The sequence below is a fragment of the Vipera berus genome (genome assembly GCF_964194415.1).
Source record: "Vipera berus genome assembly, chromosome: 1".
Classification (NCBI taxonomy): domain Eukaryota; kingdom Metazoa; phylum Chordata; class Lepidosauria; order Squamata; family Viperidae; genus Vipera; species Vipera berus.
In genome coordinates this window covers 200,154,759-200,176,163 of record NC_138202.1, presented here as the reverse complement: position 1 = coordinate 200,176,163, position 21,405 = coordinate 200,154,759, and the positions used below count along the sequence as shown (strand labels likewise).

The 21,405-nt window shown below is 40.3% G+C and overlaps 1 protein-coding gene across 2 annotated transcripts in view; it reads left to right on the top strand.

Moving 5' to 3' along the window:
- The window catches only part of MACROD2 (mono-ADP ribosylhydrolase 2), a 1,175,381-nt gene extending 1,154,672 nt beyond the window's left edge, over window positions 1–20,709 (top strand). For both annotated transcript variants that reach the window (XM_081314693.1, XM_081314692.1), the window contains exons 16-18: window positions 536–622; window positions 5,868–5,936; window positions 17,370–20,709. In XM_081314693.1, the coding sequence (XP_081170819.1) occupies window positions 536–622; window positions 5,868–5,929 (149 nt within the window). In that variant the 3' untranslated portion in view covers window positions 5,930–5,936; window positions 17,370–20,709. The remainder of the gene's footprint in view (window positions 1–535; window positions 623–5,867; window positions 5,937–17,369) is intronic.
- Window positions 20,710–21,405: the final 696 nt, after the last annotated feature.

Below are 21,405 nucleotides of genomic sequence, written 5' to 3'. Positions count from 1 at the left end.
GAGAGGCAACATTTCAAAACTTGATTAGGTCCCCATTTCAGGTTTATTATTATGGTAAATCACACAGCCAGCCAGATGTTCAGACTGCGTTTGGCATTTTTATCCACCCATTGAGTCCTTCTCAAAGACTTGGCATCAGCAGATGCTGTTTGATGGTGTTAACGGTATCATCGTAAGATATAAGCTCTTCCAAGGAAAGCTGCCTTTTGCAATTGGGGGTGGTGGTGGTGGTCATGATGACTGCAGTGATAATGGTAATAGTAGTGGGTTTTTTTCAGGAATGCTTGGAAAAGAAAATCTGGCAATGCAGACAAAAAAAATCCAGGCGCTGATGGAAGCTTGAATCATGCCCCCTGCAAAAGACGTTTCTTGAAGAAATTCCTTTTGAAATCTGGCCTCCCTCACAATCCTCTCATCTTTTCCCGAATAGCCACCATTCTCACCGCAGTCAGAGAGCTGATGGGAAATAACAGAGAACCCAAATGGTCCATTGATCGGATGTTACCCTTGTTCATCTGTTTTTCTCCTTCTGCAGGTGCAGAAGAAGGGAAAGGAAAACAGGTGATTGATTCCATGCAGCCGGAAGGACAATGTGATACAGAAAACATTTCCAGTATTGATGGTAAGCTTTCCAAGACCTTTTGGGGGGAGGGGGCGAAGGGGGATGCAAGCAACACACACCTCCCTTTCTTAGAATGTGGTCTCACCTCGTTCAAAGGCCGTGTGCAAAAAGTGTGGATTTATGCAAGCTGTCAGCCTTCCCAGATGTGAAGCACAAGGAATGCTTTACTGCCCTCACTTATGCAACTGAACTTTCAATGGGTTTCAGGCTGAGCACTCAAGCACGGGACTGACACTAATTTGCCTAAGCCAAAAATTCCACTGTTGCAAAGAACTCAACTGTAAAGCAAACGCACACAAAAGCAGCTCATTTCATGCTTTTGTTCTCTCTTGCCTCCCTGTCCCACTCTGAACAAGTCCATCGCTACTCAAGGTAATAGGATTAAAAATTAGCACCAACTGAATGTAGAGAATGTCAACCTTCCCTTTAGTCACCTTTCTATGTCAGCATTAAATCTTGCAGACAAAACCCTGTGAGATTTCATTAACTCATTCCAACATTTGGGGCTTATTGTTTAAGTTTGCCTTGCTGTACAACAGAGGTGTAGGCACCAGGGTTCACTATGATGTGAAGCTAGAGACTTTCAGGCAGTGTAAACAGTGGTGGATTCAGCCGGTTCGCACCACTTCGGCAGAACCGGTAGCTAATTTTTTGTTGCCCAGGCCCAGAATGGACTTCCTGAAATGGCATCCACACAAAGAACTGATTATTCACACATTTGAATTCCACCACTGGCATGCTATGATCCATGGAGTTGCAAAGACTTAGACATGACACAGTGGCTGAACTACAAGAATATAAGTACATATTAAATTCTAATAAACATGCAGAATAATTCCAGAGCTACATACAAAGCTGTGAAAAGGTCGACATGGATTTGCTATGCTGCCTTCTCTTCTTTTATCCTATGCATACCAACATTTATTTTGTTTGAAAGTGGCTGGGTTGTTGCTATTTCTGACTGAAGCATTTGAATAAGTACTCTCGCAAGCTTCAATCCATGCCTCCTCTTCTTTGCTTTCTTTAGTTGTGTCTTTGGATCTGTATTTTTTTTTAAAAAAAAATCCATATAACAATGCTTCAAGGATTCCATTACACAAACAACAAATTGTGATAGACATTTATCAGATAATGAAATGATTCTTAACCAGACAGTCCACTATTACCAATACCCATTTCTTTCACATTATGTAGATTATGTACTTCACTGATAATGGCTAATAGGTTTGCCTCACTTTCTACCATAGGCATCTGTTTCTAAGCATGAGGACATCAAGATAAAGAAATGTCTGTCATGATGTCATGACCCAAACTTTGTATGTTTGAATTTGCATTGCAACCTGAATACATAAAAGGCATCAAATGATAGCCAGTTTCCTGTATTCCCAGCAAAATCTCACTTCCTTTTTCATCCACCGCCTCTCAGTTGGTTTAAATAATTGCCTGTCCCAACAGAACAGAAAAGCTTTGTGTTGTGCATATCTGGAGAGGCACAGATTGGTTGTCATTCAACTTGGACATTTTATTCAGCCTGGGAAATTAATACAAGGCTGGGTGCACTAGATTGAGTCCCAATAATACCACCAAACAGAGATATGATTGTAGTCAAGATGTGAAATCAGCAGATTCAACTCTGAGTGGCCAGCAGCATTGAAAGATAAGTAGGTAGCGAGCCCATCATCTGCAGAGTCCTAAGTCTTGGGGAAGTCAGCTCCACATGTTGACGAATCTTAGGTGAGTGGGGTCTCATCAGAACTGGTAAAAGATTGCAATGCCAAGCTTACCATTTTGGGTAGCCACCATAAAAAGTTCTCTCGTCACCAATATCCTTATTTAGGGGGTATCACAGAAATTAATTCATTAGGGGAGGGGCATGTCACAGCATAGCACAAGTTGAGAACCTATTTGATTTGATTTCCCCTGGTTTTATCATTGATGGGGGAAGAACTTCCATTTTAAATGGATCAGAATTAACTTTTTTTTCTTTTTACAACACTGTAATCCCTTAATTTGGGGTAGAATCGGGGTGACTAAATGGAGCTGAGCAATTACAGATGCCCTTCCTGATGCCTATGTGGAGTTCACAGGAGATATTTTCTCTTTGCTCCCTGAGAGAGAAATATCTGCCCCTACTTCGGATTGAACTCTCAACCTTCCAAGTGGGAGGCACGCATCTTCAGCACTAGGCCACCACGCTGCTCACAAATAAAGAATGAACCAACGTGTTCAATCAAATTTAACATCGAGGATAGATTATCATCATCTGCAGGTATTATTTTTTCCCCTAACTAAGCAGGTATTGATTTAATTCATTAAGTGGGAAGAAAATACAGCAAGTGAAATGTTTGACCTGAGGTGCAGGGATCAGTTTTAACACAATAGTTTTTTCTCTGCGTAGCTATAGAAAGAGCAGTTCCATTTAAGTTTGAAAATGTCTGTGCCATGCCAGTAAGTGGTTTAATCTAGCAAGTGTGGAAGTAAAGTATAGATGAATAATTCACAAGCAATTCAACAGAATCTTTGCTGGTATATTGGTATGACAACAGTGAGTCAGAAGCAGATTTGCTTCATAGCATATGACAAGCATATTAATTTTTTTTCTATTGTCTCTTATTTTTCAAACCTTCAGTTCAGGTGTGAATTTATTCAGGCAATTTCAAAACTTCCAGTCAAGAGCCTTCCAGGGAAATGCCAAGCATCAGTTACGGATGTGCAAAAGCAGTTTTTTTCCACAGAATAACCATAGTAGTATAATAGGAATAAGTTATTATAATTCAGACTTTATACAGAATTTCATTCAGCCCTACAGAAACAATTCAAAAGAAAGTATATTCAGTAGTATTAAGATCTCAGAGACGAGATGTTGGCCTTTATATAGTCATCTAGGAGGCTCAGCTTTTGCTCTACAGTACTCTATGGCTATTTCTAATGGCAAATAATTGCATCATGATAACAGCCATTTATTGCATTTAGAAAATTGTAATAATATGTTGTGGGGAGTGCGAGTGTGTAGAATTATTTTTTTTCTATTATGATTAAAATGAACCTGAAATACTCATTCAAAAGGTTAAGACGTAGGTACATTTTGAATATCACTGCTTTTTGCCATCTCAGTATTAAAGTGGAAAGTAATTGCCCTTATAAACACACTTCATTCAATCACTAGTTTGACTGAAATATTGGATTTTGATCTTTAGGTTACTAAAGTTCTACAGTTGCCATCCTTGAAAAAAAATGTATTGTCACCTGCAAGCTAGTCCAATTCCAGGCCAAGAATAGATGGTTGCTGACTGAAATAATTACTGCCTAAGATGCCTTAATAGCTATAATAGTATCTTTGATTTCTTTAGTTGTCTATAATGCCCACCTGCACTTTAGTTTTTATGGTGCAAATGGGCAACTAATCAGTTTGTCATCTTAACAGGAGTATAATAATGTAGACCGCACTCATGTCAACCATGAAAACATGCTCCTGATTAAGACAGTGGAGTTGCTGCTATATTTCACACATATTCACAGCCAGGTACTGGTTCTCTGGGTAAAAATTTCTGCATATTTTACCAGCACAGACGCTTCACTGTGCGATTGGTGCAGTGAAAGGTTTGCTATGATATCTTATAGAATTCAACTCTGAATAAAGTTGTGTATCAATCATAAAGTATCCAATAGCAGTACGGCAGGGGGGAAAAAGCATCCAATATAAAGCAAATTATACATGAAAAAAATTGTTGCCTGTACTTATAATGAAGAGCTACTAGATCCGGGCAAAATGCAAAATAATAATATTATATTATTATTAAAAATAAAAATAAATTACACCCTGCAATGATACTTTTAACGTCATCAAACAACATCTTGCTATCCCAGGCCTTTGGGAAGGACTCCTCAATAAATAGATAAAAATCTAATCTAAACATCTGGCTGATTGTGCAATGAACCAGAATAATAAAGAACTTGATGTATATGAAGGCTAGCGTCAGCTTAAAAAAATGCTGTGATTTCACACTGTTGTGAACTGATTATAATAATCATGAAGTATCAAGATCTGAAAATCCAAATTGAAAGTTTATGACATAAACTAGCCTGGATGCTCTCAAGGGTTCTTGGCATGCTGGATGCCATTCCAAAAATATTGAACAGCAATAGAAACTCTGCAGATTAACAAAAATGTCCATCTGTCAGTTGCAAAAGGCCACACTCCTTTTATGTACACATATACTTTGCCAATACATTATCACATCCTAGGTTCTTGGGAAGAACCCAAAGTATATGAAGATCAATACCAGCTAAAGAACTAGTAACTGTGATTTTAAATTGTTGTGAGCAGATAATCATCAGACTAGAAGAGAAAGAGCTGGAGAAAATCATAAAATACAAAGACTTGAAAAATAGAAACACAAAGATTGTGCAAAAGAAATCAGAGATAGCAATAATGATAGGTGTCTTGGGTCCAAAACAGCTGGAGCACTACTTGAACTCCATTGGCACTGGCAGATTCCCCATCAGTCAATTTCAAATACAATACCTTCAACACAATCCAACAAAAACATCTGTGCCAATCCCAGAATGTTAGGTGGATAAAAATGCCAAATTCAGTCTAAACATCTGGCACAGTGTGTAACCAACCATGATTCAAAGGTTTTGGCCCTCAGGTAATCCTGCTGTGATCCAGGAGGAGGAAAGATCAGATGTTTACAATCTTGTAAGGCCAAACTGTAAAACATTCCAATGCTACATATTCCTAATGTGGAAATGATACTCAAATATTTCAGTGATTAAATCAAATGTATTATTTCAAATCAGGTCCAAAGACCCCCAAATTCTTGTAATGATTTCAATGTTTGCTTTAAAACAATATAAATATTTAGCCAGTCAAATTAATTTTTCTTTAGTGTGATTTGGAAATCCCCTGAGGCAATTTTTTATTTATTTTTATTTTATTTTAATTCCATTTATATCCCGCCCTTCTCCGAAGACTCAGGGCAGCTTACAAGCTTAGCAGTAGCCTTCATTCTATGTATATGCCTGCTTATTAGGGCTTTCACACACACCCCAAGCGGCATTATTACAAAGTCAGCTTAATTGCCCGCAACAATCTGGGTCCTCATTTTACCTACCTCGGAAGGATGGAAGGCTGAGTCAACCTTAATTGATGAATTAATCCAGCAATTTAATTACTGAATTTCAGAAAGAGTGCCGGTCTGAAAAAGAATGCAAAAAAATAACCTTACTGTTTTGTTTTCAGTTGAAATGAATAGTCAAGTTGAAAACATAGAAGAGCCTACACAATCACAGACAGAAAATTAATCTCAGGGTAAGTTAATTCATCCTTCTTTTCCATTATATGCTATAGATTTTACAGAATAAAAGAGTTAGAATGGACCTTGGAGGTTTTATAGTCCAAGCCCCTGCTCAAGCAGGAGACCTTATGCTATTTTATTGAAGTTGTTCTACATGTAAGATCTTTATAGATTTTATAGCAAAGAAAACTAGTAGTATCTCTAGGTAAAGCAAAATGTGTCTATGAATCTGTATCTGTCTGGAAACCGCTTTTGGACTTTGTGCTTAAGGTGGAAAAAAAATGAAACTTTGATTTTGGGTTTTGCCAATTAGATAGGTTTGATGTTACAGAGATGGCTAGTTTATATTATTATATAAAAGTAAAAAAGTTTGAGGTTTTATGCTATTACCTTATTCTATTGTACCAAAGGGAGTTGGAAGCCAACCCTTCTGCCCTACACTTTTCCCTTCCTTTTCCCTTCCCTTATTTCCCCATTATTTTCTTTTATAGTTTTGTATTTTATATTATAAGGGGACGCGGTGGCTCAGTGGGTTAAGACGCTGAGCTTGTCGATCAGAAGGTCGGCAGTTTGGCGGATCGAATCCCGAGTGCTGCGTAACAGAGTGAGCGCCTGTTACTCGTCCCAGCTTCTGCCAACCTAGCAGTTCGAAAGCACGTAAAAATGCAAGTAGAAAAATAGGGACCACTACGGTGGGAAGGTAACAGCGTTCCGTGCGCCTTTGGCGTCTAGTCATGCCGGCCACATGACCACGGAGACGTCCTCGGACAAGCGCTGGCTCTTCGGCTTTGAAACGGAGATGAGCTCCGGCCCCTAGAGTTGGAAATGACTAGCACGCATGTGCGGGGGAACCTTTACCTTTATATTTTATATTATATTTTGATAAACTAATAAAAAAATTGAAAGCGAAAAAATATGAATCCGACGCAAATTCCCAAATACAGTGTTGGAAGGTAAAAAACAAACAAACAAACAAAAACCCTCTATGACACCGTTGCTAGCCAAAACATAACACTGGAAGCACCATTCCTTTCCTCACATTCCACAGGCAAGTCTCTCCTGACCCATGTGGAAGGTTATAAAAATTTAAGCTGAAATTAATAATGCGCAGCCAGCTGATACCGGCAAATCAATCAGGAAAAAAGATCCCATAAATCATGATATGGAAACCTCCTAAATCACCAACACCAGATCTTCAACCTCGATCCCTCATAAAAATTCCATACCTACAGAAGATTCCACATTTAGAAAAGATCAACACTCCCTAACTCTTTGCACGACCCCACCCCCCGGGGGCAAAACCACTTCAAATCAGCCTGTCCTCACACCCTACAACCAAAGTCTACTTTCATTACAAATATAACTGCTCTCAGCATTCTGATTTTGTGGCCACCTTTGAGAACTTTACAGTCCATTATGCTGTTAATGAAACTAGCCTCCACCTCAAGCAAGTTGTCCAGAGTGTTTATTTTCATGACCCATCTCCAAAAATGGACCAACAGAATTTTCTTTGAACAGCAGTCACTTGGTGAGCTCAAGGATGGTCTGCAGATGGGAAAACATGGAGTCTTCCAGGCTCTTGCTTCTGTCTTCAACCAGGCCAGTTGCCCAGGGGTTAATGAGGGAGGAAGAATAGAGTAAGCCAAACTGCAGAAGATTTAGACTAAACCATTCTGTTAACAACCAACCGAGAAGATCCCCTCGCTGTGCACAAATGAGTGCTACATTTTTTGTATCTGATCCTTATAATACCTGATGTGGTCTATATCAGATGTTGGGCAGGAGATGAGTAGTGATCACTGATCCTACTATAGAACTATATGTTATGTACTGAGCTTTTGGGAAGACCTTATCACGTGTAGGAAAGCTAACAGTTCTCCAGTAACACAGATGGGACTTTCCAGTCCAGGCTGCAGTCAACTTGGCGGGAATGATGGGTTCAATCTGATTGGTTGTTCAGACTATGGGAGACTATATAAAGACTGCATGGATACCCCTAACCCTCAGTACAGTTACAGTTATGAATAAAGCAACTATTCTTCTATACTCATCTGCCTGGCGTCTTTCCTGCTCGTCCGAACCTGAAACATAACAGTGGCGACGAAGGTGGGATCCTGCTTCGCAAAGAGCTGAAGTCATGAGGGGTCAGCTTTACATGCTGGTGGGAAGAGGCATCTTCCCCCCCTCTTTCAGTTGGCTAGTATTAATACGCTAGCGGCCACATGCTCAGAACTACCCGTCTGAGCTCGTGAAGCAGGATCCAGAACGCAGGAATTGAGAAGATGCCAAAGGTCAGCAAGCTCCGAGAGTTCAACATTTGCCACCCCGAAGAGTGGCCATCGTACCTTGGGCAGATCGAAAATTACCTACAGGCAAATCAAATCGCTGAAGAAGGTCTCAAGGCAGCAACACTGCTCTGCATATGCGGACCTGCAACGTTTGATCTAGTGGACAGCCTATTTGCCCCCATACCGATAGAGTCAGTATCATTTGCCGACCTCAATCAAAAGTTGAATGGACATTTTAAACCGAGAATGTCCGAAATGACGTGGAGATTCAAATTTGATCAGAGAGTGCAATGTCCAGGAGAAACGGCATCGGAGTTCATCGCAGGCCTGTGCCAGGCGCATGTCTTTTCAAATTCTCCAACCTAGAAGAACGCCTGAGGGATCAGTTAGTATGCGGCCTTCGCGATAAAGCCCTCCAACAGAGACTATTCACAAAACCAAATTTAACACTGTTGGAGGCACAAGATGAAATAATGGCTGACGAAGCAGCCAGAGGTGCAATACAAGTAGTGCAAACCACCAAACCTCTCAAAACAGAAGAATCAATCCACCACGAGGTCGCAAAATATGGCGGCGAAACCACAGTAGAGGAAGAGTCAGAGATAGACAAGCTACAGAAGCAAGCAGGAACACAAGATCACGGACTTCAACAAAAAGAGAATAATTATAAGGCAGTTGTCTTCCCTAGATGCATGGGTTGTGGTGGCAACCATGCCCGCGTGAATTGCAGGTTCTGGATGGCCACGTGTCAGGCCTGTGGAAGGACTGGACACATTGCGGTCGTATGCTGAGCTCGTCAAAGAGGCGGTCAACACAAGCAGCAGTTGGGGGAGCTGACAAGGAGAGGTACTGGGGCCCAGGGTCCAACCAGTGTGGGGGTTTTTAAAAGCAGGAGGAGTATCTGTCACACAGGGGCTCATCGTCCCCTTAAATCCAAGCTTAAACTTTCAATCGAATTACAAGGCATTCCATGTAAAATAGAATTAGACTCTGGCTCAGCAGTCTCGATCATTTCACATGAGACATTTAACTATGTTTGCAGCCGCAGCAATCACTGGGTGAAATTGAGGCCCTCAAGCATTATTCTGACCGACTTTCAGAACGCCCATGTTAAAATCAAGGGGGAGGCCACCCTGTCACTAAAATTTAAAAAGTTTCTAGGGCACCTGGATGTTGTAGTGTTAGAGGGCCAACGAACAAGTCTGATAGGACTTGACTGGTTTGAGGCATTGGGGATCCAGATAACAGGCATAAATCGAACACAAAGTATTGACCTCAGAACTTTGTGTGAGGAATTTGCAGATGTATTCGATTCTAAGTTGGGAACTTACACAGGGCCACCTATTTTGTTTAAATTAGACCCTAATGTAATGCCGATCAGAATAAAACCAAGAAGAGATCCGTTTGCGTTAAAACACAAAATCGAAGCAGAAATAGATAAATTAGTGGAACAAGGAGTGTTGCAACCTGTTGAAGGGGGGGAATGGGAAACCCCTATCATTACCCCACTTAAGCCAAATGGAGAAGTTTGTATTTGCATGGACTATAAGTGCACCCTAAACAAAGCTTTAAACCAGAATGCTTACCCGGCTCCAATAGTCAGCCGTATTCTCGCCTCTTTACAGGGAGGCGCCATTTTCGCTAAGCTCGATTTGGCACAGGTGTACCAGAAGCTGCCAGTAGATGAGGCCACAGCAGTGGCTCAAACTATAGTCACACACAAAGGAGCTTTCAAGGTCAAACGGTTGCAGTTTGGCGTAAGCGTAGCACCTGGCATATTTCAAGAAATTATGGAACTCACACTTAAGGGCATTCAGGGTGTTTGCCCATACTTTGATGATGTTCTCATCGCTGGAGAATCTGAAGAGGTTTTAGCTAGTAGTCTCAGGGCTGTATTACACAGGCTATGCAACGCGGGCCTTAAATTGAAAAGAAACAAATGCAGTATAGGGGTCACTTCAACAGAGTTTTTGGGATTCCGTATAGATGCCAGTGGAATCCACCCTGCAGAATCAAAGGTAAGGGCCATCAAATTGGCTCCTAGTCCCAAGAATAAAGCAGAATTACAAGCATTTTGGGGTTTATTGAATTTTTATCATACCTTTCTGCCTCACAAGGCAGCCATAGCAGAGCCCCTCCACAGGCTTCTTGATAAGAAGGCTGTCTGGAATTGGATCAATGTACATGAGAGGAGTTTTCAGGACTTTAAGGCCCTGTTGTCAGACAAATCTACTGTCACACATTATATAGAATCTAAACCTGTTTGCATTGCTTATGATGTATCTCCCTATGGAGTGGGAGCTGTTCTAAGCCACTTAGAAAAATATGGGAAGCAAGTCCCCATAGCATACTATTCTAGAACCTTATCTGTTGCTGAAAGAAATTATGCACAAATTGATAGGGAAGCCTTACCCATAGTGGCTGGGGTCAAAAAATTCCATGATTATTTATATGGAAGGAAATTCACTATATTTACTGATCACAAACCTCTTTTGGGCTTATTCACAACAGATAAGCAAACCCCCCACATATTATCACCTAGACTGCTCAGGTGGTCCATATTTTTGTCTGCTTATAATTTCAAGATTATTCACAAACCTAGAAAAGAAATGGGCCATGCAGATGGCCTCAGTAGGCTACCCTTACCTCTTATGGATCCTGATCCAGCCCCTGCTGCACAAATACTGTCCATACAGGAGTTACCTGAATTCCCCCTCCATGCTGGGGACAATGCTGCTGAAACTGCTACAGATAGAATTCTAAGCAGAGTATTGTCATGGGTATTCACGGGATGGCAAGACAGAAGTCCAGGTCCTGAATTCCAGAGTTATTTTATCAGAAGGCATGAGTTATCTGCACACAAAGGATGTTTGTTATGGGGTAATAGAGTCATTATTCCCTCAGTTTTAAGGGATAGAGTACTACAGTCCTTGCATGAGGGACACCCTGGTATAGTGTGCATGAAAGCATTAGCTAGAAGCTACCTGTGGTGGCCTGGTTTAGATAAGGCTGTTGAGGAGCAGGTACACGGTTGCTATATCTGCCAAAGGTCAAGACCTGAAATGCCTCAGGCATCTGTTCATAGATGGGAGGCAACTCACACGCCCTGGTCCAGGATTCATATTGATTACACTGGGCCTTTTCAAGGACAGCTATTCTTAGTTGTAGTGGATAGCCACTCAAAATGGCTGGAAGTAGTTCCAGTCCCCAATATGACTACTGCTAGGACTATCCAGGTGCTGAGGAAACTTTTTGCTACACATGGACTACCTGATGTCATGGTTTCAGATAATGGGGCTCAATTTACTGCTGCTGAGTTTCAGGCTTTCCTCAGAGCAAACATGATCAGACATGCCACATCTGCACCATTCCACCCATCGTCAAATGGACAAGCAGAACGAATGGTGAGAATGACCAAAGACGCACTCAAGCGCATCATCACAGGTGACTGGCACCACAGACTAGCAGACTTTCTACTTTGTCAACACTCCACACCTTGTACAGCCACAGGAAAAAGTCCTGTGGAGCTTCGCTGGGGCAGAGTCTCATCACTAAGCTGGCCAGACTCCATCCAGTCAGAGTGGCATCAGATGCTGCTCAACCCAAACCCCCAAGGGGGCTACAACCTGGTGACTTGGTCTGGGCCAGAAATTATGGGCCGGGACATTTGTGGGTTCTGGGGAAGGTGGTTGACAAATCAGGGCCGCTATCTTATACAGTAGGGGTGGAGGGAGGGCGTCTGGTAAGACGACATGTGGACCAACTAAGGAAGAGATTTCCAGAATGGTCACTAAGTGAGTATGGGGGTACTAGTCCCTCTCGTAGTTATCAAGCTGGCACACAGGCTAGCTCTTATCCTCCCTTTCAGCTTTTTCAGCACACAGCAGGTTTCGAGTCTAAAGAAGACCAAGACAATCAGATTAGCCAAATGCCAGTGACCACTGCGCTCACTCTGCTTCAAGTTTTGACTCTGGGGTAGGCCTATCGGGTGAGGCCAGCCAGAGCAATCCTCCATCGTCGGATTGTTCAGCACAGGAGAGCATGAATAAACCTGGTGTGCCAGATAAGTTGGTAGACCACCAAGTGGGCGGAACTCAAAGACGTTTCTCAGGGCCTCACAGGCCACCTGCATACCTTGCTGACTATGTTGTCAAATAAGACAAAGTATTGTAAATGGTTTACCAGCTTGTGAGCATGGCAATTGTTTTTTGGATTTGTTAATCAACATATAATAGGTTGCATTGCATACTAAAAAGGGATTAACAGAGAGAAAATCTCTCAAGAAATCATTCTTTAATTTAGTTGTAGTCCACTTGTACTTTAGGTGGTGTAATACTACTGGCAGAACAGGAAAGCTGTCTTTAGTCTCTTTGCATGCAACCTATACACTGCACATCCGAGAAGGTCACGTTATCATTATCCTACCTTGAATGGGGTCAAACATTCAATTAAACACTGGAGGTTGGGAGTGAATCATAATCCTTAAATGTCAAGGGTTATAATGTCTGTTCCTTAAAAGGGGAAGGGGTGTTATGTACTGAGCTTTTGGGAAGACCTTATCACGTGTACGTTGGAAAGCTAACAGTTCTCCAGTAACACAGATGGGACTTTCCAGTCCAGGCTGCAGTCAACTTGGCGGGAATGATGGGTTCAATCTGATTGGTTGTTCAGACTATGGGAGACTATATAAAGACTGCATGGATACCTCTAACCCTCTGTACAGTTACAGTTATGAATAAAGCAACTATTCTTCTGTACTCATCTGCCTGGCATCTTTCCTGCTCGTCCGAACCTGAAACATAACACTATACATGGGGAAATGAATGAGGATTATAAACAGTTTTGTTCAAAGTACCTTTTTTTAATGGAGCAATGCCGATTTCTTCATAAATTAAATTGCTAAAAAGAAAAGGCCAAGCAAACCAGCCATTTCTACTGACTGAAATTAGGTTTGGCTTTTTGAAATCTATATATATTCCAGAAGCAATCAATGTATGTTCTGAGAATTTCACGCCCTTGGCTGAACATTGCCGAATGCCACTTCTAACTCCTGAACTCTTCTGCTTCATAGAAACTGAATTTATAAGCAATTGCAGAGTTTGATTACATGAGAAATGAAAGAGAACACAACGATATGGTCATAGACATAAGCAGCTTGATTCCTTGGTAGACAGAAACTGAGACCTGAAAAAAAAACCAATTCCCTGTCACATCCTAATTATAAAATCCAATTCTGAAATCCCTACCCAAGATAGATCAAACAGAATCACAAATACATTTCATTTCTTTTCCAGTGCTGATTACTCGATGCCGGTATCATATACCACCAAGATGAGCTATTTACACCTATAATAGGATTTCATGTCTCTCCAAACCAAATATAGAAGCTTTGTAACAGTGGCAGTTCTGTCACAGAGATTTTAAAATGTCTTATTACTGTGTGTACTTCTTTGTGCTTGCCAGCATACTGACAATATACTGCAGTGCTGCAGATGGGAGAGAGAAATATGAGCTGCAACAGCCTCCATTTAAAAAGTTGTCAAAGGGAAAAGAAAAAAAGGACACACCAAATTAAAATGCTGCATTTGAAATTCTTCTCTTCTGTGTCACTGTCTAATTCATGCTCTCTTTCTCTCTCTCCTTTCCCCCCTCCTTCCTCCAGCATAACTAAAAATTAAGCTGCCACGTGCTTGACATTTTAGACATAGTTTCAAAGTTTATTACCTCCACTGGTGAGAAAAATATAATTGGTTTCTATAAATTGTTTTTATCTGAATAGAAATGCTATCTTTCTTCTTTGTTGGTGAGGGGTGAACTAATGCATGTACCATATTCTACAGCTGGAAAATTTAGGGAAGCTTTCCCAAATTCCCAGATTAGGGAGCCAGGAGGTTTTATATGAAATAAAGTAGTGCCACCAGTAATAACAGACTTGTTGGTCATTGTCCGAGCTAACATGGTTGGGTTTTTGCAAGGCTCTTCAAGAAGGAAGCCCTGAAACCTTGAGTTGCTGAAGATGAAAGCCTTCATGTGGGGATGCTAAAGATGAAAGAGTAAATTTCATTTTTACTATGCTCCTGTCCCTCACTATCTCAAGTATATATTATGAGAGGGAGTATATATTTAGGGTTTGAAATATAACTGTACTCAAGCTGACAGAGATTATAATGAAAACTGATTTCTTACTGCCAAATAGCAAGAGAAAATTGCCTTACATACCAGTCCTTATCTATAGGAGTGGAAGCTTCACTCAATTACTGATTTACTTTCAGGTGCCTTTGTAGAAACCTGCAGTTTTAAGGCTTAATAAAATGTCTGGTTATGATTATGATAACATCCATATTTTATGTTATGTTATCAACCATGTGTAGATTTTTTTAAAGGAAAGTTAATTCAAGAATGTGTATGTATGTGTGATAAATGAGAGATGAGAGAGGGAGAGAGAGAGAGAGATGGTAGATAACAAACTATAAAATAGGAGGTCATATTCAACTACGGTCAAATGCCTATACAAACCAAATGGGGAGGGGGGAAGGCAATGCCTGGATGCAGCCTTTCCTCAAACTTTCTTTAAAAATTGTCCATGTTTGCTACTGCTGATTATCAATCTAGCTGGTTATGCTTTGGTGAAGATTGAAGGACTGCAGAAGGAGAGAACCTAAAGTGCCCCAGGGTAAGCATCTTCTGCTGACAGAGTAGGTGCAGTTGGATGGAACTTGCCCAGTTTTGCTCAATCATAATGACTGTAAAAAAAAACACCCAAAAACCTGAGTTTAAACAGGATTCCAGGGATCACCCTTATGTTAGAAGGTTATTAGCTATTCATTTTGCAGTTGTAATATCAGAGCTTTATCCTTATGTTTCTCTGCACTGAATATCACCTGGAACTTTGCTCTACAACCATAAACCAAGAACAAAGACATCCATGCCCTTTTCCCTCGATAGGCATCTTCTGCTGGCACAGCGGAAGCAACTGGATGCGGCTCTTGGTAAATTTACATAAAGTAAGAACATGGGGAAATACAGAAGTAACATGGATAATTACCGAGATTCAGCCAATGCAGTGGGAGAAGAAATGTAGATAGCAGGATGTGAAGCAGTAATTGCTTACTAGATAGATAGATAGATAGATAGATAGATAGATAGATAGATAGATAGATAGATAGATAGATAGATAGATAGATAGATAGATAGATAGATAGATAGATAATATATAGTAAAGATAATGACATGGGAAAGAAGGGGAAGGTGGGGGAAGAGAGGGAGATGAAGGACTTCTTGCTTTCAGGTATGACAGCACATCTGATTGGGAGGAGGAGGAGGAGAGCCCAAGAAGATGGGAAAGTGTCAGAACAAAGAATCCCTTTCATTTGAGACCTTTCACAGAGTCTGATGCTATGGCTTTGATCAAAAAGCTTTTCTCTGCATTCAGGGAACTTTAAGCAGACACTAATTGGATCAGCCATTTAAAAACCCTCCTCTAATTAACATTTATATATTATTATGTTTAGCAGATTTCTCCCTCCCAACCTTAAACGTTTAAACTTTTGACTGCTTGAAACTTTCAGATGTATCAAAAGAGCAGCATACCTACAACTCTGGCCACAGGCACTAAAAAGCTTTCTACCATAAAAATTGCTACATCAGCTGTAGGACACAGTACACAATTGTGTGTTTTAAGATTCATAAAAGCTGCTAAATATTACTTTAGATATATGAATTAAATTTTAATTCCTCCATGATTAGGTGCAGAAAGATTGTGGCTTCTGCCGCAATATTCCTCAGAATGCAGTTCAATATTGCATGATTATCCTGCTGGGTTAAACTTCAGATATCAAATAAGATTTTTTAAAATGCTGAATTAACTACCTGAGTTTTACCACTGTACCATTCTTGTCTTAATGTAAGATGAACACCTACATCCATAAATATCTATATTTATGAATTAATTGCAATCTTGATTGCAATTAATTACTCACTGTTTTGAACTGATGTCTCACTGTTCCATCTACTTAGCTGGCACTCATCGGAAAGGGTAGGAAATCTCATCTTAGAAGAAATTTCCTTCCTTCCTTCCTTCCTTCCTTCCTTCCTTCCTTCCTTCCTTCCTTCCTTCCTTCCTTCCTTCCTTCTTCCTTCCTTCCTTAACTATGAACTATTTGAACTGGGTCCCTTTCTTCATGGAAAAGCTGAGGAAACTAGCAAACAGGTGTAGAACATGATTTTCTGTTATGCAAGTGAAACAATCTTTATGAAAGCAAATGGTTGAAAGATGAAGTATGGCTTCCTACATGACTTCAAGCTCATTAGTTAAATAATTACATTCTGAAGAATAAATCCATATTCAATTGATGTTTGGCCATAGTTATTAATCATTTACATATATTTTCCAATAAACAAACTTATTTTACCTTTAAGGAATATAAGCATATAACATATTATCTTACAGACATAACACTGATTACTTGTAGAAATGCAGATCCAAATCTGACACGGTTCCCTACCTTTGCTTTGATATGCAGTTCACCTGGCATTCAGGGATGTGCTTTCCACTGATACAGTTTCAAAGATTTGGTCTCTAGCTTTGTTTTTCATGAATATTTTTATTATGACCATGCGGACATGTCCACCTGTTTGTAAGATTAAAATTGGAGAACTATTGCAAAGCATTCATGCTCAATTTCTCAACTCTTAAAATTCTCCAAATTAAGGAATGTTGTTGAAGTGGAATGCAGAAGGAGCCAACCCACAGAAGTAGGGGGGCGGGAACAAAAACCCCACAGCATTTTTTTTGCACATGTTCCCTAAAACCGGAAATCTCAGAAAATGTCAAGCACCGAGGAAATCAGGAGATTTAGGCAGCTCAAATGATTTATAAAGATTTATTGCAAGCTTAAGCTCTCTACAAAAATCTGAGCTACTAACAGTCAAGGGAAATGAGTGGGAATTAAGAAGGCATTCAAGGTGGGCACGCAGGGACTCATGATTTATGACGCGATTGACCCCCCCCTCCCTCAGGCTCAGCATGGTCTTCTCTTACAGAAAACCCAGAAACAAGGAGAATACAGTCAAGATGCCTTGGTTATTCCCTCTGCAGTGAAAAATGTTCTAGATAATGTTTACACCATCAGCTTCTTTTTTCTCTCCCTTTCTCTACAGAAGACCATGATGACAGAAGAAAGCAGGAAGTGACCGAAGATCTGCAGTCACTAGTGCATTATGTGACAACATTCTGACTAACAGACAGCAGCACACCATGAAGTGCATAATAGGGAGGGGGAGGGGAGGGCAATTAAGGGATTTGACTGATTCTTTATATTTGTTTCTCTTCTCCTGTTCAGTTGGTTTGGTAGATGACACGAAGCTTCTCTACCATGCATTGTAGAGTCTTGATTTAGATTTCTTTGCCTCATTCCTATCTGTTTTGCTTCTCCTTTTGAAATCCTGCAGCCCTGTTCTTCTGCACATATATTATTAGCTTCTAAATACTATCTCTCAGTTGCAATTCCTCTTCAAGGCAACATAGGCAAAGGATGTTTTAAGCATTGTCCTTCAAGAGTCTGAGGGTTTCTTTGGAGTGATCACAAAGCATTCACATCTGTCATTACTTCCATGAAGAAAAGATGCTGGCAGTACTAGTATCCTTTGATCTGTTGGTAAAGTCACCTTGCCAGTGCTAGCACATAAACATTTCAGCTTGTTAGACTTTTTCTAAAGCCAGTATAACTACAAGAATTAAGGGTGAATAGATATGTTACTGTGAATAAAGATTTGAGGGTTACTAATGTCAAACATTATAACCTCTCCATTGGGGACTGACAAAAACAATTCCAGTCACGTGGCTGATACCACATGCAGAGATTCTCTATGCAAACTAGAGGCTGAAAAGCACTTCTAAATGGAGATTGTCCATAATCAAACTAAATATAGATTACAACTCCTGTACAGAGTTGCCCTCACACAAAGTGCTATTCAGCCATCTCCAGATCAGCCCTAATGACACATGAATTAGCCCTCAGACTTTTTTAACTCAGACCCAGGAGGATAACTTAAGTTGTCCACAGACAGAATGCAAATGTGTGTTATGGAAAATACATCTCTCAATGAATAAGAGTCACAGTACTGAAGAAAGGATTATCCATGTTCAGGAGAAGAACTTACTTTGTTTCCAAACTCAGGACATGGATTTCTTTTTTTTCCTGCTTGTAAGCATCCCAAGAGGTGGAGTATCTCTAACAGGCTAAATATTTCATAGGACAAACAATCCCCACAATTAGCCAGTTCCTTGCAAATCTACTCATGGCACAAAACCTTTTATCTATCCTAATGGCATTTCTCCACAGCTCAATTCTGCATTATCTACTAATAGGTGAGCACCTCTGGAGTATTTGGAGTTGTCTAAAGTACCTATTAATTCCAGTGCCCTCTGGGTAGGAGAGATTGCAGATACTCTGCATCTCGCGCGCACACACAGTATAATATGGCTTGTAGCTTTAACAATTTCATGCCTACTCTTGTTACATTTTCAACTGCATATGCATACTTTTTAAATACATAAAATGCAATTAACAGATATTGGTGATGGATGTTGTACCATATGTCATCTGTTTTGCTAGCAAATGCTGGGCTCAAATGAAAAACAAAATTTTGCATTCATTTTTCAACTACATTGTAAATTAAACTGATACCCTACTTGCAAGATTGAAAGAACACTCAGCATGGGTCCAAGGCTTGATATTCTGTAAACTAGTTTCCAACTGCTGTTAAAAACAATTACAGGGATGTTCTTCTGTATTATGAGATGCTGGTTTTGCGTAATTATGCATATGTACCATCTTCCAAATTTTTAAAAATAATTCCAAATATAACAAAGGTGTAGGCACATGAAATTTACCAGCCTCGCTTACTTGTAAATATCTCCAACACAAATCTCAGATAAATAGTAACCATTGTTTATGCTTACACTAGAATTCCCAAATATGAATTAGTTCATGATATATAATTTGTAGAAAGATCCAAAAAGGAAAATTGGTTTCAAATAGATACATAGTTTTGTTGCCTTTATGAGCAATATTTATGTATTCAAAAACCATTGCATTCTAAAAATATGATACTTTCAACTATTAATTTCTCTTCTCTTTTTGAACCATTCATTACATTGGTGACCTGACAGATTCCTTTTAGTTACCACATAAGCACAGTATCATCCAGATTCACATGAATTTAAATTTCAATGAAATATAGAAAATATTTGGTTTTACGCCTATATCGATACCATCTGATATTTTTGATATGCTTACTAAGAATGTATATTTAGTCCCCCATCTATCCATGGAGCACACCTCCCTCTTTTCTTCTCCATTCCTGCTTGATGGTTTCTATTTCCCTCTGGTCCTCCTTGTTCCTGAGCTGTCATTTCTTTTTCAGCTTACTGTGATTCAAAGATTTAGTCAGCCATCCAACATGAATTATCACAATTCAACAAAAGCAACAAAATCAAAATAAGTGAGGCAGTCCTGATTGCCCAATCTGAGTCATGAATGGAAAGAGATATTTTTTTAAAAAAAAATCCACTACAATATGTGATACACGATGATAGGGTTTAAAAAGAATTGTAGCCTGGATTCCTCTGCATGCAAATTTGGGAAAGAAATACTTCATCCTTCTTAAAAAAATAAAAATAAAAATCTGCAGGACGAGCCAGGAGCCACTATTATAAACTTTACAAGGGGGCCAAGAGGTCTTCTCCAAGTTTGTTTTCATCCTTTCAGACTTCAGACATGCTTTCAGCATCACTGAGCACTTTGAAGTGAAGAAGACGTTTCTATCCCACTTCTGGAATTTTATGAGACACGGTCATAAAATATTGCATGGTCACATGGTTGCTCCTGGGAATGCCAAGAAAGAGGCCCCAAGCTGCTGCTAGCATTGGGGTGGGGGTGTGGAACCTCTCTTGCTGTCGGAAGAGAGAAAAGGAATATTTTGGCCACCTTGTAAAGTTTATATCTCTGTGTGTCTCCCAACCCAATCTGCTACAATCTATGCGGATTTCTAAAATAAACATTGGAACAAAAATGTGCCTGTAGAATTCTGTTTCAAAAAGTAAACAGCTACAGAGGCCAGATCACTTGTGGTCCCCTAATCCCAATATAAGGGACGCGGTGGCTCAGTGGGTTAGGACGCTGAGCTTGTCGATCAGAAGGTCGGCAGTTTGGCAGGTCGAATCCCAAGTGCCGCGTAGCAGAGTGAGCGCCTGTTACTCATCCCAGCTTCTGCCAACCTAGCAGTTCGAAAGCACGTAAAAATGCAAGTAGAAAAATAGGGACCACTGCGGTGGGAAGGTAACAGCGTTCCGTGCGCCTTTGGCGTCTAGTCATGCCGGCCACATGACCACGGAGACGTCCTCAGACAAGCGCTGGCTCTTCGGCTTTGAAACGGAGATGAGCACCGGCCCCTAGAGTCGGAAACGACTAGCATGCATGTGCGGGGGAACCTTTACCTTTACCTTTAATCCCAATATACTTCGGGTGGTGAAGTTGACTTTCTTCACTGGTTCACATCTAGGCACAAAACACCTTGCTTTAGGGTGCAATAGCAAAGCGTGAAGCAAAGATTAAACGCTTCAAAGAGGAAAGTGGCAGGATTATTCCTGCTAACTATGCCTCCCTGGGTTGAAGGGGCTTACTTGCATTGAAATGCGTAAATACAACAGACGGGTTTCAGACTGAGTTCATGATGTTCCCATAGGCCTGTGTGTAGTTAGGTAAACCATATGTGCATTAATTAAAGTCTCATTTTCTTTTAGCTTGTGTTACATAGGAACAAGTGTATGGATTCTGGGTTGAAGTTGTTTGATACTAGGGAAACCCTTAAACAGGAGATTGGAGGTTCAACCATCCTTCTTCTGCTTCTATCATCCATTAGATAATGGGTGTTTTTTTTCTTCCAAGTGTTTTTTTCCAAGTGCAGGGCCTGCGTTTCTTGGATAATGGACATTGTTTAGCAAATGTGCCTTTGGCTATTTGCACATAAAGGCAAAGGATGCACAGCACATTCTTGAATTGATCTCATTCTCTAAGTGGGCTGAACTGAGATTGGTAATTTCTTCCTACTGAGTTGATCACTGGCTCTTTTTATTGGGTATTATCTGCACTGGGTGGCTGTAAATCACCATCATTTCAAACAGATTATTTCT